Consider the following 16,418-nt stretch of genomic DNA (forward strand, 5'->3'; position numbering starts at 1 on the left):
AGTAGCAGTTATACTAATGGTAACTCTACAGGAGATTAATGTCCTTGTGATTTTCTTTGATATCTGATGGATGTCTGCGTGTTTGAATCTGAGCACCTGATTGAGATAGTAGTAAGTCTCAGCTTCCTGCAGGTACAGCGAGTGCTTCTCATGAGGAGGAAGGCCTGCCAACATCTCATAGAAGATGTGATAGTTCCTCTCTGATTTGGCCTGTGAATAGACACACATACAGAAAAAAGTCACCCTGACACATGCGCACACACACTAGGACTGCTTAGCAGTTTAAATCTCTTATGACTGAAACGGACACACATAATGCCGTTGACAGAGAAACACATATTTGAGGGATACTCAAAGGATGTGTGACCAGATGAAAGCGACCACGAAGAAAGTCTCGGGCTACATCTCTACATCTGTCTGTAAGACACAGCTGTCTGTCATTCAAAGCCATTCAGATATACGTCACTGTTATTAGAGCCACAGTATGTGAATATTTAATTCTCCCTTAGACCAGGCTTAGAGGTATATCTGGACTGTGGATGGCAAAAGCACATCACAGAGCAATGTTTAAATTTTACTTGAACTTTTCTTAACAGTGAACTTAATTACACAGGTAAGACACTGCTACGACTTTGTGCTTGCCTGTTCTTCAACGCAAATGCCGTTCGGTGACGTGTAAGTGGCCTAGTACCAAGAAAGGTTGCTGTTGCAGGTTTTACAGGAAAAGTGAACAGGGTGCCTACTAGGATATGTAGCGCTAGGTTCAGATGGCATTAGATTAATGGAAAGGAGTGCATGTCTGAATGGGGCTCATGACTCAGTGGTAAAAAGACTCCACCTGAGCTGTTGTGTGAATACGTGTGTTTGAGAGTTTTTCACCTGAAAGACAATGCGTGACTTCTCCAGCAGGTACTGAGACGTTATGGCACCGCTGATTACACCCCTGGTAAAATTACACAGTCAGGTACACACACACACACACACACACACACATGCAAACACAGAGTAAGGCTGAGTTAAGTAACAAGTCATGCATGTGTAATGTGCTCTCTGTCACAGTTCTAACAGAAAATCAACTCCTTATCTAACTGTGCCAGTGGGGCATATTAGCATATTCCCCAGTAAACCCAGTGTCACCAATTCTCTGTGTGTGTGCATGTGTGTGTGTTTCTGTGTGTGTGTTATGATACAGGGATAACATTACAGATCTATAAAGACATTTCAAGTGACCAAAACGGGCGAGATAATGTATAACACAGAGTAGAGTCACAAAATAGGCCGTTTCTTTATTTTATATATAGCCTCTTCATAAATGCTATAGATTACAGTCTACCTAACAATAAAAGCAAAATTATTACAAATAAAAAAACACACTGAAACATCGGAAATCCCTTTTTGGCGTAACACCAACACCAAAAGGAAGCAGCTGAAAGAAGAAGAATGTTGTTACTACTCACTCGTTCATGTAGATCTGCGTGTATTTGCCAAAGCGTGAAGAGTTGTCGTTGCGCACTGTTTTGGCATTCCCAAAAGACTCCAACAGGGGCATGGCCTCAAGGATCTGCCCAGTCAGCACAGAGGGAAAATTACTATGAGCACTTTCAGTATGACGGTAAAGAGAGCAAAATATGGGGGAAGCGATGAGAATACTTTACCTCTATCTGAAGGCAGAAGATAGATTTAAAGACCACGATGTGAGAGAAAAAAAAGTTAGTTTAAACTGAATATGAGCTTCATTCTGTGTCTGTCCACTCATACAAAAGAATTGGACACTGGACATATACCTGCTGTGTGACATTGCGTTTGTGGTGTATGGCTGTCAGGTAACGCAGGATCAATTTAGTGGCCTCAGTCTTCCCTGACCCACTTTCTCCACTGGAATAACAAAAACCACCAATATGAATGATTTATAGCGCTCGTTTTATGATGCCTTTAATCAGACTTTAATCAGCAGTTCATACCTGATCACTATACACTGATCTTTTTTGGCATCCATCATGGTGGTATATGAGAGATTAGCAATGGCAAAGAGATGACTGCAACACAACAAAAGATGTCGAATTAGAATAAAATCACACACACACACACCAGCTGTGTGCATGTCAGCTTGGTGTGTGTAGAAGTGGCAGTGAAATCCATAACCAAACTCTCCCTTGGCAACAGACCATTAACAGTGTAAGGCGAGCCTGTTACTAACACCTGAGAGTGCTGGCCTTTAACGCCTTTATTTACCGCCGTACAGGATCTCAGAGCACAGCTTACGACACATGTAGACAGATGTAGTGGGACAGCGTATGCCCACACAAACACAGCTGTAAAGGTTTCACTTAAAGGTTTAACCTTTTAACGGCTAGTGTATCACATTTGATACGTGGTGTTTTGTGAGTTTTTGAGACTTTTGCGTCATCAGTGTGAATTTTTTCACCCACAAAAACCAAAATGAATTACACAATACATTTTTTAAAACTCATGTAGATGCAAATTAATATTTTTGTTTTTTCAAAAAATTGTTTCAATAAGCACTCCATTTTCAAACAATTGTGGTTCCAACTTTTTCTGAACCATGAACCATTCTCTGGCCTTTAGTTTTATTTATGCATCTAGATTTTGGGGTTAAGGTCACCAGGAGAAATTAGCTGTGTAGACGTCTGCCTTTCTCTAGAATAAAGTGTATTAAACTGCCAAAAACTGCATTTGAAAAAGTCATTAGCAATGTCTCTTGCAATGAATTACAACCCGTTTATTCCCCCAAAAACGTTTCATGAAGGAACTATTTTCTTTATTCTGAACTATGTCAGCTCAGTGTATCACTTTGCTTGTGGCAGCCTGACCGAATGTAAAAAATAACAGCATCCTTTAAGCTGAACTATAATGCTAGCTAGCTACCTGCTTTTTTTGCTTTATAAACAAAAAGAAAAGCTCCTGTCGACTTTTTCAGTTTAGAACTACAGGGCTAGTGTCATCTAATTCATTATATTCTAAACAAGGCAGACATCTTCACATCTGATAAATCCAAAAACGGGTAGTCTACAAAAATAAATAAATAAATAAATAGTCTAGAAAAGGTGACTTCTTGCTAAATTCATAGGAAAATGCCTGACCTTTGTCACACTTCTGAGACAAAGTTAGAATTAAATCATTTCGAGCCTAATAATCTTGTGCAGTTTATTAATAGTAAAATACTCAAAAATGGCCTATCTTGCATTACCTCTTTGCAGAAACTCTAACAGGTCCAACACATGCAAAAGCCCAAACACACACACACACACACACAAACACAGATCTTACGGGGGGTTATCACTCAGTCCATGACCTTCATAAAGGAGCACCATGTCTGTCCCGTAAATGTTGAGCAACTTGTATGGATTCACAGACACAAGGATGCTGCCTATGTAGGTCTGAGTGGAAGACAGAGATGACAGAAGGACAAAAGGACAAAAGGGAGGGTAAACGAACTGAGGCAGCTGGCAGTGTCCGTGACATTTTATGATATTACGTTATTTAATCTGCAAATGAGTGATTTAGCATACATAGACAAGATCCTGGTCGTAGCGTTTCTTCAGGTTCATCAGAACAATGGTCTCATTCAGCTCACTGAAATTAAACACAGAAAATTAAAATTCATGTCCTGAGCACATATTGTCCTGCTGAAGCAGCACTCCCACTCTCACTTTGACATCCAGCATTAATTCGTTTTCAAAGACACTCAAGAGCTCTCTGATTTCCGAAGACTTGTAGTTAAAAACAAAACAAATATCTAATGTGGGGTTTTTGCTCTGGATGTGTTTTTAATAACACTCACATACTTAACATATAATTTACATAATTATAGTGTTTCAAAGCTTTTCAGAGCTTACAGGGACACTGGGAACAAACAAGTCATAGAATAAACTGTGTTACACTGTGCTCAGGGAATAAACTGCTTGTAAGAGTGTGATATAAGTAAATAAGAAGTGAGGCTGCTAATAATGGTTTGTGCTTACGGGAGCTGTGTCAAGTCCTCCATTCCCTCCGCCCAGCGTTTAACCCTGTGGCTTGTTGTGGGCATGCTTAGGATAGAATAGATCTGGACACACACATGAAATGTACATAGTTAGTCAAGGACTCACAAATAACAAAGCCTGGGGTGTACAGTCACGGCTCAATGCATAGCTGATGCAAAACATGCAGAAATTCAGATGTTTGTGAACTCTATGAGGAAATGCTGCTAGGGCCATTTAGCTTTAAAGCTTCTCAGTTATTGCTTGAATAATCTGTACATTACGCTTGTTCCTATGCCAATCTATTCTCCACCAATTGTAAAAAATTATAGAAACTTAAATCCTCCTAAAAATGGGTTGATCTTGCATTCAGGTACCTTGTCATACCAGCTTTGACCTGGTACTTTCGGCCTGGCTCTCTCTCTCTCCGGAGCCCAGTCTGGGTCCTGAGCCTTTCCATCCACAAATCGAGGTGCGGGTGAATATCCTTCTAACACCCCATCTTCTTTGTACATCGACCACTTAGATAAATTCTGCACAGTGCCATGTGGTAAAACCCTCTCAGCTGCCCAAACGTCCTCACCTCCATCCCCTCCTCCTTGGGCATTTCTGGCCCAGTGGCCTGAGCGTGGCCCATACGGAGGAATCACAGCATAGCGATTGTCCTCACCCTGCAGTCCTGTTGGCACCGCGTATGAAGCATAACGAAGCTGCTGGTTTTGAATGGCATCAGACAGGCTTGGATTGTGGAACCGCCGTGTGAGAAGTGATTTATCTGGAAGCCTAATGGACAAGAAAATTGATGAATAGCATGTAACTGTGGAACACTGGCAAAATGTGAACACGAACATTAAGTGGGCTTACTCTCTAGTATGTGGAGTATACAAGACTAAATGCTGCAAAATGGTCAGAATCAAAGTATGAAAGAACCATCAACATATGCAGATTGTATAAAGTCAACTGGAGATGATTTGGGTTTGTCTGTTAGTTAGTTTAAATGAATCCCCAGCTTGCAGATTGATTTCCTAATAGGTCATTTACCTGGAAAAACCTAATCAGGTCACTTGTGATAGTTTCCAGTAACAGAATAGTTTCCTACCTGAAACTGGCGCCACGCATATCTTCCTTCTGCAGCGCAGTGTATAGGTTGGGAGGTGTAGGTTTGGGCACGCCTGTCAGCACAGAGTTTTCTGACAGATGATAGAGACCTGTAGAACGAAGAGCCCGGTTTTGCCTCAGAGCAGATGAAAGGTTTGGAGGCTGACCAGGGATTACCAGGGTCCCATCAGGAAGACGATATGATGCACTTCGAAGGTTTGCATTCGTGAGAGCCTGAAGGAGGCAGAGGAAAAGCAGAGAAGTTACTCAAGAGTGCAGTTTAGGTCACTAAAATGTCCCCAATATTACACTTCATTTCAATAGTCTGTAATAGCTAGAATGTTATGCTTAACTTTAGAAGCAAAAAAAATGCAACTAAAACAGCAATAAAAACATAAATAAAAGCAATACAAATAATGTTTACTTTATACTTTATTGAATAGTATAAATAGTAATAGTAAATAGTGATAAATAGTAATAGATTACTGTAGCAAAGCTAAATGATATACTATTTTTAACAGGTATGCACTTTAGAGAGATCAGGGCCAACTGGCTTCCGTGGGTCAATGATGATGGTTCCATCGGGCAGGGTGTAGGACACACCCTTTAAATAAGGATTCTGCAAGGCAGCTGCCAGGTTGGGGCTCTTTGGTTTTCTTGGGTCAATGATAATAGTTCCATCTGGGAGCGTGTATGAAGCTCCTTTCAAGGCTGGGTTTTGGAGAGCCTAAGTTTTAAAACAGAGACAAATGATTTAGTCATCAGTGAATTAAAGAGGCACCTCAGGTCAACAGTGATTATTAGACAAACTGGAGCCACGAGAACTTTTGAAGACATGATACTTATACTTGTTAACTTTTACACAAGTCCTGCTATGTGGGGAAGAGAGGGTGAGTTGAAAGAGAAATTCATAGCACATAACATATCAATAACTAACCTTGGTCAAGTTTGGTGATATGGGTATATTGGGGTCTTGAAACCCTTCTGGTAATTTGAATGAGGCACTCTGCAAGGCGCTGTTTTGGAGGGCACCGGAAAGGTTTGGAGAGACAGGTTTGCGTGGATCAATGATGATGGTGCCATCTGGCAAGGTGTAGGATGCACTTTTGAGGTAAGGGTTCTGAAGTGCTGCTGCGAGATTGGGGGACTTTTGTTTCTTGGGGTCAATCACAATGGTCCCATCGGGGAGAGAGTAGGAGGCCTCACGCAAAACTGGGTTGCTTAGGGCCTTAGCCAAGTTTGGGGAAATGGGTTGCTGAATGAGCAAAAACAAATAGAGAAAAATGTATTAAAAGATTCCTTATTTTGAACAAACAGATGATGAAAAGAATGAGTTAAGAAAGGAACATAAGACATGGATTACTTGCTGTCTAGGATCGATAATGGTCCCATCCGGAAGAATATATGAAGCAGTCTTAAGGTTCTGATTCTGAAGAGCTCTCGAGAGGTTAGGAGACATTGGCTTCTGAGGCATACGAGGGTCCTATGTGGGTAGAGGCAGAGTGTGAATTAGAAGAGTATAATGTAATGAGGCAGCTGTTGTTGTAGCCTACATAACTGACATATTCCATTTACGTACCCTGATCGATCCATCGGGCAAAACATACGAAGCTCCACGAACTTGCTGATTTTGCAGGGCATGGCCAAGCAATGGGGAGGAACGTGGATCTGCATATGGCGAAACCAAAGTTCCATCTGGCAGACGGTAAGACGCTTGCATCAACTGTGGGTTTTGCAGGGCACTTCCTAATGCTGGGGAAGAGGGTGGTTTGGGTCCATATGGAGATCGTCTGAGTTGCACAGGAGTGTGATAAGAAGCTTGACGAAGGTTTGGGTTCTGCTGAAGAGCACTGTGGAGCTGAGGCCCAGCTGGTGCATAAGGGTTACGACGCTGCATCATAGGGGATCTCATAGTTGAGACACTCTGCAAACCAGATCGGTTTTGCAGTGCATCATGGAGCAGCGGTGCAGGGGCAGGCTCAGAGATATAATCATATGGTGTAACAACAGTTGGTCCATATGGCAAACTGAACTGTGTCTGATAGGAAGCTACGCCTCTTAGTGCCTGTCCATGTCTCATGGCTTCAGGGAGCACTGGAGATGGAGGTACAGATGGGGGATAAGGGGATTGAGGTCTATAAATAGGAGATACATAGGACGCTTCTCTCACTGCCTGGTTTTGCAGAGCTCCAGATAGTAATGGAGAAGAAGGGGACAGAGAAGGTTCAAGAGGTGACACTGGCCTTTGTAAAGGGGAAACATAAGATGCATCTCGTAGAGCTTGATTTTGCAGAGCCCCATACAGCATAGGAGATGAGGGTGCCATAGGCTGACCATAAGGTGACACTGGTCTCTGGAGTGAGGGGACATAGGAGGCATCACGAATAGCCTGGTTTTGCATTGCACCAGACAAAGTAGGGGACAAGGGAACATAAGGGTCTACTTCAGGAACCATATCCTCCATCACTACCATTTGGGCTACCTGAGGTCCAAGGGGGGATGAGAAGGAGGCTTGTCGGAGAGACTGGTTCTGCAAAGCACCAGAAAGCATGGGAGAAGATGGAGCTACAAATTGATGTGACTGTTGAGTGTAAGGATCAGCATAGGGCATCATTTCTGGTGTGTAAGTAGGCGAGTGGACAGCACGTGGGGGCAGGAGGGGGGAGGGCTGACGGGAGACTCGAGGAGAGAGGTGCGGGGACGCGGAGTGCGGTATGTGTTTAATGGACAACTGTGGGGAAGGGGGTGGCATACTTCTTACTGACCGCGGGGCCATGAGTGGACGTCCTCGAGCAATGGGACGAGGAGGTAATCTTCCAGATTCTCTTCTCCTCAAGGGAGCACGGTGGACCATGTGAGGGGAGTGGAAAGGAGAGGAGTGAAGCGAGGAGTCCACTGTGAGAACAGAAGACCTATTGCTTCTTATAGAGGAGGCACGAAAAGGACGCACATTCTGGGTTGGTGGGGGCACTGGACGTCCTCGGAGACCCATAGGGGAGGGTCTGACAGTACCTAAAGGAACATTTCCACCCATCCTAGGCCGGGCCACTGGTGTTGGATCCCTAAGCAGTCGAGTTGAGCGGCGAGAAAGAGTAGGGGATGATAGGTGAGGCCGGGGCCCAGCAGGAGATAAGCTACGATGAGATGGGGAAGGAGATGGTCTTCTGCTGAGCTGTGGAGAGAGGGGGGGAGATACATGAGCAGGAGAGAGGGTAGGAGATGGTGACCTATGAATCTTTCTAGCTTCAAATGGGCTGCGGGCAGGACTGGGTGCTGGTGGAGGACTTCGCCTTCTCATGGAAGCACGAGGTGAAGAAGGTGGAGATCGTCGCCTCATTGATGGTCTTGGTGACGGTGGGGGACTATGCCGGATCATTGAGGCACGGGGAGAGTGGGGGGCTGAAGGACCTCGAGCCAGGGGAGAGGGTGATCTCTGAGGTTGCATTCTACGACGAGCAAGCGGGGAGGCCATAGGCGAGGAAGGAGGTGAGAGTTGCCTAGACATAATAGAGGGCGGTCTTTGGGCATTAATTAAACCACTCCTCATGGATGGCTGTGGAGAGGGACTGCGTCTTTGTGCAAACATAGGAGAGGGTACTGGGGAAGCCATAGCAGGAGGATGACGTTGCATTTGTGGGGAGGGCATAATGACAGAACGGCGGGATGGTGTCGGAGAGGGTTGAATACGGCGTCCCGGAAGAGGGGACATGTTTGCTTGCTTAATGATCATTGCAGTTGGAGTAGGGATGGATGGTGGCCCATAACCCTGCTGCTGTGGCATCATCATTGGGTCAGTCATCATCTGCTGCTGAAAGAGCACAAAGCTTTATGTTCAAAATGGAAACATGGACTTTAGCCCAGTAATTTACAGGCTGTGAAAAGCAGTTATCAGATTTGCAAGCTGATTTTGCCTGGAATATTATTTTTCATCAAGAAAATGTTACACTAATTATTTCAAAGAACTATTTATCACATTGTTGGTCATAAGCAAAAAAAAGCAGCTACACCTATCTAACATTGGCTTATTGATTATCTATCGCTATTTCCAGTTCAAATGAAATGAAATGAAATTAATGCTGCTATCACTAATCGTACTTAGTACTGAGAATCTAAAAATAGAAACATCCCATCTCATCTCAAAAAGTAGTTCATGCATACTTCTAAACTGGACTATTGTAATTCATTATTATCAGGCTGTCCTAACCCCCCCCCCCCCCCCCCCCCCCCAAAAAAAAAAGAAAAGCCTTCAGTTGGTAAGAGTACTGACAGGGACTGGAGGGAAAGAGAGAGCATATTTTTCCCATACTGGCTTCACTTTATTGGCTCCATATTAAATCTAGAATTAAATTTACCATATTACCCCAACTTCTCTCTCATACTGCTGGTTTACTTGTGGCTCCCAGAGTATTTAAAAGTAGAATGGGAGGCAGACACTTTCAAGCCACTCTTTTATGGAACCAGCTCCCAGTTTGAACTTGGGAGACAGACACCTGCTCTACTTTTAAGATTGGATCAGACTGGATCATACGACCCCAAACCCTCCCTTAGTTAAATTGTACAATGCTTAGGCTTCTGGAGGCTTCCGATGATGAATGTTTCTTCTTCACTCAGCGCTATTCACTCTCTTAGTTATTACTAATCTCTGGCTCTCTGCACAGTGTGTTTTTATTTTGTCTCCCTCCCCTCGCCCCCAACCAATGGCCGTCCCTCCCTGAACCTGCTTCTGTCGGTATCTTCCTGTTAAAAGTGAGTTTTTCCTTACCGCTGTCGTGGTGGTCTGATTGTTCCCTATACAATTGTAGGGTCTTTACCTTGCAATATAAACCACCTTGAGGCAATTGTTATCGTGATTAGGCACTATATAGAAAAACTGAATTGAACAATGTTGAGCAATATTTTCTTTATTTATTGAATATGTTACTGCCACATTTCTCCGTGTGGTGGGATTATTTAAAACAAGAGAACTGTGTAACTTGAAAGGGCAGTGCATGTGTACTCTTTTGAATTTCCTATTTTTTTCTTTTTTATATTTACAGTGCAATATGAATCACACTGAAAGTCAGCAAAGTCACCCTCCTGTGACTCTCTAGCTTTAAGAACATTGTCAGGTTCAATGACACTGCACAGCTTGAATTACCTGTGGTGAAATCATCTGTTGTTGTGGCAGCATCATTTGCTGTGGCATCATTTGCTCTTGTGGTGACATGATTTGCTGTGGCATCATTTGCTCTTGTGGTGACATGATTTGCTGTGACATCATTTGCTGTTGTGGGAACATCATCTCTTGTGACATCTGCTGCTGTGGCAACATCATTTGCTGGGGCATCGTCTGCTGCTGTGGCAACATCATTTGCTGGGACATCATCTGTTGTTGTGGCAACATCGGCTGCTGCTGCGTTAACATCATTTGTTGCTGTGGTGACATAATTGGCGATGACATCATTTGGGGGGACATACTCTGGTCTTGTTGTAACATCATCTGCTGCTGCGGTGACATGACTTGCTGCTGAGGTGATATCATTTGAGGGGACATCATTATTGGTTCTTGAGGGGGCAACAGATTTTGCTGCGAAGACATCATTATTTGTTGTTGTGGTGACATTGCCATCTGTTGCTGTAATGACATCATGCCACCAGGCTGACCTGGCACGAGAGGAATCTGGTCTTCGTACTGGATTTCTGACATGTCTTCAAATTCTGGATCAGGCGGCAAAGTTGGTGGAGGAGGCAAGGTAACATCTAGACGTTCTTTCCCAAAAAGGCGCACTTGAGGTCTGGGAACTCTAAACGTCATCTCCCCCCCTTGAACTAAACTGCTATCATCTCCATACTGATCCATCTGGCCAACATTCTGGTTTCCATAAAGGTACTGTCCTTGACCTACAACTTGGTCTCCAAACCCAAACACCTGTTGGCCTCCTGGAGGGAATCCAATTGCCTGCTGGGAGCTGAAGTCTTGGTATGGCATGCCAACATCAGTATAGCTAAGTTGATAGTCCTGCGCAAATCCACCTTGCATTCCCATAGATGATACATAAGGGTTCTCATAATAACCTGCCTGTCCAATGTCATAATAGCCCACTTGTTCGCCACCATAGTAAACTCCCTGATTATTTTCATCATAATAGCCCTGAGTCTGAGGGTCAAGGAACCCATCCACCTCTCCTCCATACATATGGTCATCACCCATTACTGCATAGTAGTCCAGATCCTCATCACCATACATTGCCTGCTGCTGCTCGTAAGCATAGTAATCAGCAGAGGAATAAGGGTTATAATATTCCCCCGTGCTCTCATCATAAAGAACACCAGGATAATATTCTGCATTTGGATCATTGAATCCTTCATCCTCATAGTAACCAAGGTCTTGATATCCTGCTCCCCCTGCCCCATTGTCATTGTCATAGTAACCATAATGACCATGATTTCCATATGCTGCCTCATCTCCATAACCGTCATCATACCCTTCATATACTTTCTGGTATCCGTACACATCTTCATCATGCTCATAACCATTGTTTTGGTAACCCTGGAGATAACGTCGGGAGCTGGCTTGCCGACTGTGAGCTCTATGCCCTTGCCAGCCATGCTGTTCTGAATTTTCCCGCATTTTGGTGGACAGGAAGCGTTTCGTCAGCCAGTTAGTTGCCGCTGCAACCTTCCCCAACAGTAGACTTCTGTTCTTGAAGTCGTCAACAGCCCCATCACCGTCCTTTTTCCCAAATAAGCCTTTGAAGAAGCCCCCTTTCTTCTCATTGGAGTTGTTCCCTCCCAGGCGAAGCAGCATATAGGTTGGCTTCTTCCCACCATTTGCCTTCTCTTTGGCCTCTTTCTCCTTTTTCCTCTTTTTGCTGGCATTGAATCTCATCATGAAACGAGAGGTGTTCTTCAGCTTGGACTTGCGACGTTTCTTCTTAGCAATTCGCGTCTTTCTCTTCCCCAAACCCAGGAATAAACGTGAAGTACTTTTAAGCTTCTTCCTGCTGTTCCTGCGTCGCTTGAAGCCTGAAAACTTCATGAACATCCTGGACATGTTCTTCAGACCTTTCCTCGGGATTTCTTTCACTGGAATCTGTGGCGTTTCCTCTTTCTTTTTGCCCTTTTTCTTCTTTGCGTCAGCATCGGATTTCCCTCCTTTATGGTGGCGATCGTCCTTGGATTTTTTTTGGGATTTCCCATAATCCTCATCATCCTCGTCTTCCTCGTCATCTTCATCCTCATCATCATCCTCCTCTGAGTCTTCACCCCGTCTAGACTTCCCCACTGTCTTTCCTTTAGCTCCCCTGCCTCCTCGCCCCTTCCCTCTCCTATCATCCTCTGAGTCTTCCTCATCCTCTTCATCACTGAACTCTTCATCCTCTTCATCGCTCAGGAGCTCCTCCTCTTCCTCCTCAGACTCCACTTTCTTGCCTTTCCCTTTGTCTTTTCCTTTCTTTCCATCATCTTTCCCCTTGGGCGGTTCCTCTTTTCCCTTCTTACCACCCTTTTTATCATCCTTTCCACCTTTCTTATCATCCTTGCTGGCTTTCTTGTCGTCCTTCCCTCCCTTTTTGTCATCCTTGCCTTTCTTTTCCTCCTCCTTCTTTTTCTCTGGTTCAGGTTTTCCACCCTTCTTTGCGTCCTTTTTGGGGTCTTTCTTGCCAGGCATTTTGGCTAAGGGCACACCATGCCCTCTCTACGAGATGCAATGGAGCTGACCTTCAAAAGAAAAATAGAAAGACATGACATGTGTAGAGTTTGGAAGGCACCACTGTGAGAATGTCTCAAGTTCAATAAAAGGCATGTTGTGTTCCAAAAAGTCTGACCTTTAAAAGACTCCTTGCCTTATATGTGCCTGTTTGACTTTGTGCCAGAGCTATATGCGGGTTCTGTATCTGTGTAAGGACAGGTCCACCTGGCCAAAGCAGTTTGACACTGCCCAGATCGGGTCCCCATGAAGGCTTCTGTGCAGGTAGATAGATAGATAGACAGATAGATAGATGAATGTCTGCAATCTCACACATACAAATAAGACTAACATTAATATTGCTATCACATTCAGAAACAGCAGTAAAATGCATTTAGTTAGATAAGTCAGTGTTCTTGTCTTAGCACGAATACTGTCGTAATATCATATCCTTTACAAAGTGATTAGAGCTCCTATCTCTATATTACAATATGAAGACATCATCTAGAAATGTCCAGTTTCCATACAGAAATCTCTTAGCGATACACAACCTCAGTGAAAAGAGCCATCATCTATCAATGTCCAGCTGTACTATAGGCTTTAAGGTCAGCTCTAAAAGCCTTCTGTAAATTGCAATTCTACATTAGTATGCAAGGTGTTGACTGTAAACCTCACTGCAAACTCTTTGAAAGGAGATTGTTACTGTGTTGATTTTACTCATTTCCACACAGTTTGATCCCTACGGTGTTTGCGTTCGTGCAAATGCAAGCACTGAAAACACACAAACAACATATGGAGCTGTTACACCAGCTCCAGCTCTACTCCCTCTACGGTCCAGTCAGTGCTTCATCTGTAGACTTGAAGTTAAAGCCGCAATCATTCATCCAAACCTTTCCGGTCATAGTCACCTCTACTTCACTGACAAAAATAACGTCACAAAAGAGGAAGTGCTGCGCTCTTGGCTGGTGTCTGCAGTCTTCAAATCTGACGCGTCCTGTTTGCAAGTTTCTTCTTCAGCAAAAAACTCTGGGCAAATGTCTTTGGGTCACACCGAGCTTCTTCCTCTGACCTACTCTGTCCTCTGTTGCTCACTACAACACATTCTCTCACTCAACACGCCACTCTGTTCACCAAGCCCTCCTGTGTGTGACAACCAATGCGCGTGTATGTGTGTATATGTGTAGGTTTAAAGAGTTCCTTTTGGCAGCTCGTAGAAGGAGTCTTAATTTGTCATCTGGCTCTACTGGTGAAACTTGAGATCTCTGGGCGGCTGAGGGGGCGGGGCATAAATAATACAAAAGGTTGAGATAGTGAGAGAGAGAGAGAGAGACAGAGAAGGATAAAGAGAGATAGACAGACATGGGATGCATAAGATAAGCCTGATTGGCAGTAAAATGTCATCATCCCCACAAAGATGTAATAACAACCCTGACCTGAGCACCCAGACACACATTTATGCTCTAACCTTAAATATTCTCTAACTCTGTTTCCTGAACTCTGTCAGCTGTGTGCATGTGTGTGTGTGTCCTGCTCACACAGGCTTCTTTTCAATAAATATTAAATTTAAACAGCTTCAAAATGAGCAATGCAGCCACCACCAACCTACTTCCACATACGTAACAGCAGAAGAAGGAGCAGAGGCAGGAGAAGCACCCACTTGCTAGAGATATGACGTCTTCCCTCTAGGTATCAATGACAGAGGAATGACTCTCACACACACACGCACACATACACAGAGAACCAGTGAAGGATCAGTAACAGGGCTGTGATTATTAGTGCCATCAACCAAATTATTCCTCTTCGAGAGGGAAGGGGTCGGATTGCTGGATCAGTCCTGTTACAGAGTATAGGTGTTGGGTTGCCAGATCCTGATCTTTTGGTCTCTGGATGTAAGTCTATCTGATCATTACACACCAGGAACGGGCACAAGCAGTGCATGTGTGCACAGGGTTGCTCATAAAGATGCCTTTGAGTGGGTGCACGTGTGTATTAAATAGATGGAGAGTGTGATGAAAGAGTGTTTTTTTTTCTTCCCCTGGCTTTCCCACAATTTGTTTCAAACTGTACATCCGCCTTTGAAGGAGAATGAAAAGCCCTTATCAAATGTGAAAAGCTCTGAGCTGCAGCCAGTCTCCCTTTTCCCAAAGCAATCGCTGCTGGCAGGTGGTCCTCCATCTTTTGATAGAATTTGCGGAGAAGAGACAACATAGAGAAACTGGGATAAAAAAAGCAGAGTTATGACAGAGGTGGACTTGATGAGGCTCATCAAACGCATTCAGGTCCCAAGGGGAAGCTGTAGACCATCTTTGTCACTTTGCACACATACATCCACGCACACATGCACACACACATACACACACAGTAATCTGCTGCTATCTAGTGGAGCAGCATTACACCTGCAGCACTTCTTGTAGTCAGGAGTTGGTCGGATATCAGGTAAGTTTACAGGCCTGTGGCAAAAAGCTTGCACAACACACAGCAGTTACCTAACAATTCTGCATTTCCTTACATGATTTAGTTTAGTCTTATAATAACGGGCTGGGAGAAACACCGGGCAATCCAGCTCCAGGAAAAACATTATACTGCAGGAGAGAATAAGACCCACCAAAGCCAAAGCATGCAGGCAAACAGATAGATGTGCACTGTATGTGGGAGGCATGGAGGGAGGGGGAATGGGTGTGGATTTATGCACCTATAACCAACCTTTCCCTGGCACACACCAGACCTCGGGAACGGGCATCCTCACGTTACTGGAGCTCCATATTCACGTTTCACCATCCTCCTACGGGTCAAAATAGAGCGAAAGACTAAAATCAAAATAAAATAAAAACAATCCCCTTTTTAATTAAAAAAAATCTTAATTACTCACACAGCTTTACGCCTTTGCTGCTGCTCTAGCGGGTCTCGAAGCAGTAAGGGTCGGTCTGCAGGGAAGAAAAGTGTGCCACCGGGAACGGAGGATGAATATTTAACGACCGCTATTCTTCAGCGGCCGGCCGGGGGCTTGAGTTCCACACACTCCGGTGTGAAGAGATAAGGTCCCCCGGATGGGCAACAGCAGTCATATGTACGGCGATGCACGCTGATGTATGCAGTGTAAAAAATAAACAAGGAAAGCACGTGACATTCATTCTTAATAAAACGTGAATAAGACGTGAACCTAATTAATAAACTCCCCCGCTTATTTCAAAAGATGGAGCACCATTAAGTGGGTAAAAGTTCATTTCCTCTGCAGTGTACCTGCCTGCTGGTCGGAGCTTTGCTACAGTGCGCGGGTTTTTTTTTATTGTTGCATTAAACACTTCCTCTCATCCGGACTCAGCAACGGTGGGAAAGTCTGTCATGAGATGGCTCAAGGGGGAAATGGAGCATAACAGATGAAGGTGAGAGTTACCACAACAACAACAACAACAACACACACACACACACACACACACACACACACACACACACACACACACACACACACACACACACACACACAATGTGCCATTAACGTCTCCACACGAGCAATCCTTCTGCTGCCCGCCAGATGGACCCGCCTGACAACAAACAAACTGCAGAGAGCCACAAACTGCTGCATCTCCACTGGATTCACTCCATAACCCAGACGACCTTGCCGTCTCCCCCCCCCCCCCCCCCCCACACACACACACACATATGACCGGCTGGCC

The 16,418-nt window shown here is 44.3% G+C and overlaps 2 protein-coding genes and 1 long non-coding RNA gene across 3 annotated transcripts in view; all 3 read right to left on the reverse strand.

The window, feature by feature from the left end:
• LOC147327503 (unconventional myosin-XV-like) overlaps positions 1-6,947 on the reverse strand; it is a 46,295-nt gene extending 39,348 nt beyond the window's left edge. The window contains exons 1-14 of the mRNA XM_086295166.1: positions 6,658-6,947; positions 6,442-6,561; positions 6,016-6,333; positions 5,608-5,805; positions 5,080-5,312; positions 4,358-4,763; positions 3,984-4,066; positions 3,531-3,594; positions 3,289-3,398; positions 1,962-2,036; positions 1,785-1,875; positions 1,458-1,561; positions 880-943; positions 97-210 (exon numbers count right to left, since the gene is read on the reverse strand). Of these exons, the coding sequence (XP_086151292.1) occupies positions 97-210; positions 880-943; positions 1,458-1,561; positions 1,785-1,875; positions 1,962-2,036; positions 3,289-3,398; positions 3,531-3,594; positions 3,984-4,066; positions 4,358-4,763; positions 5,080-5,312; positions 5,608-5,805; positions 6,016-6,333; positions 6,442-6,561; positions 6,658-6,798 (2,121 nt within the window). The 5' untranslated portion in view covers positions 6,799-6,947. The remainder of the gene's footprint in view (positions 1-96; positions 211-879; positions 944-1,457; positions 1,562-1,784; positions 1,876-1,961; positions 2,037-3,288; positions 3,399-3,530; positions 3,595-3,983; positions 4,067-4,357; positions 4,764-5,079; positions 5,313-5,607; positions 5,806-6,015; positions 6,334-6,441; positions 6,562-6,657) is intronic.
• Positions 6,948-10,015: 3,068 nt separating this feature from the next.
• Positions 10,016-12,726, reverse strand: LOC147327504 (uncharacterized). Its single transcript, XM_086295165.1, has one exon. It carries the CDS (start codon positions 12,724-12,726, stop codon positions 10,189-10,191), a length of 2,538 nt encoding a protein of 845 aa, XP_086151291.1. The 3' UTR covers positions 10,016-10,188.
• A 169-nt stretch (positions 12,727-12,895) lies between these two features.
• Positions 12,896-15,781, reverse strand: LOC147327505 (uncharacterized). The gene is made up of 3 exons (XR_015130024.1): positions 15,614-15,781; positions 15,448-15,526; positions 12,896-13,021 (listed from the first exon to the last, which is right to left on the reverse strand). It is a non-coding gene; the product is annotated as an uncharacterized LOC147327505 (long non-coding RNA).
• Between the last annotated feature and the right edge of the window lie 637 nt (positions 15,782-16,418).

The sequence above is a fragment of the Aulonocara sp. 'chitande type north' Nkhata Bay genome, linkage group LG6, assembly GCF_057382095.1.
Source record: "Aulonocara sp. 'chitande type north' Nkhata Bay isolate Kocher_YH1m ecotype deep benthic linkage group LG6, A_spYH_male_GT1.1, whole genome shotgun sequence".
Lineage (NCBI taxonomy): Eukaryota > Metazoa > Chordata > Actinopteri > Cichliformes > Cichlidae > Aulonocara > Aulonocara sp. 'chitande type north' Nkhata Bay.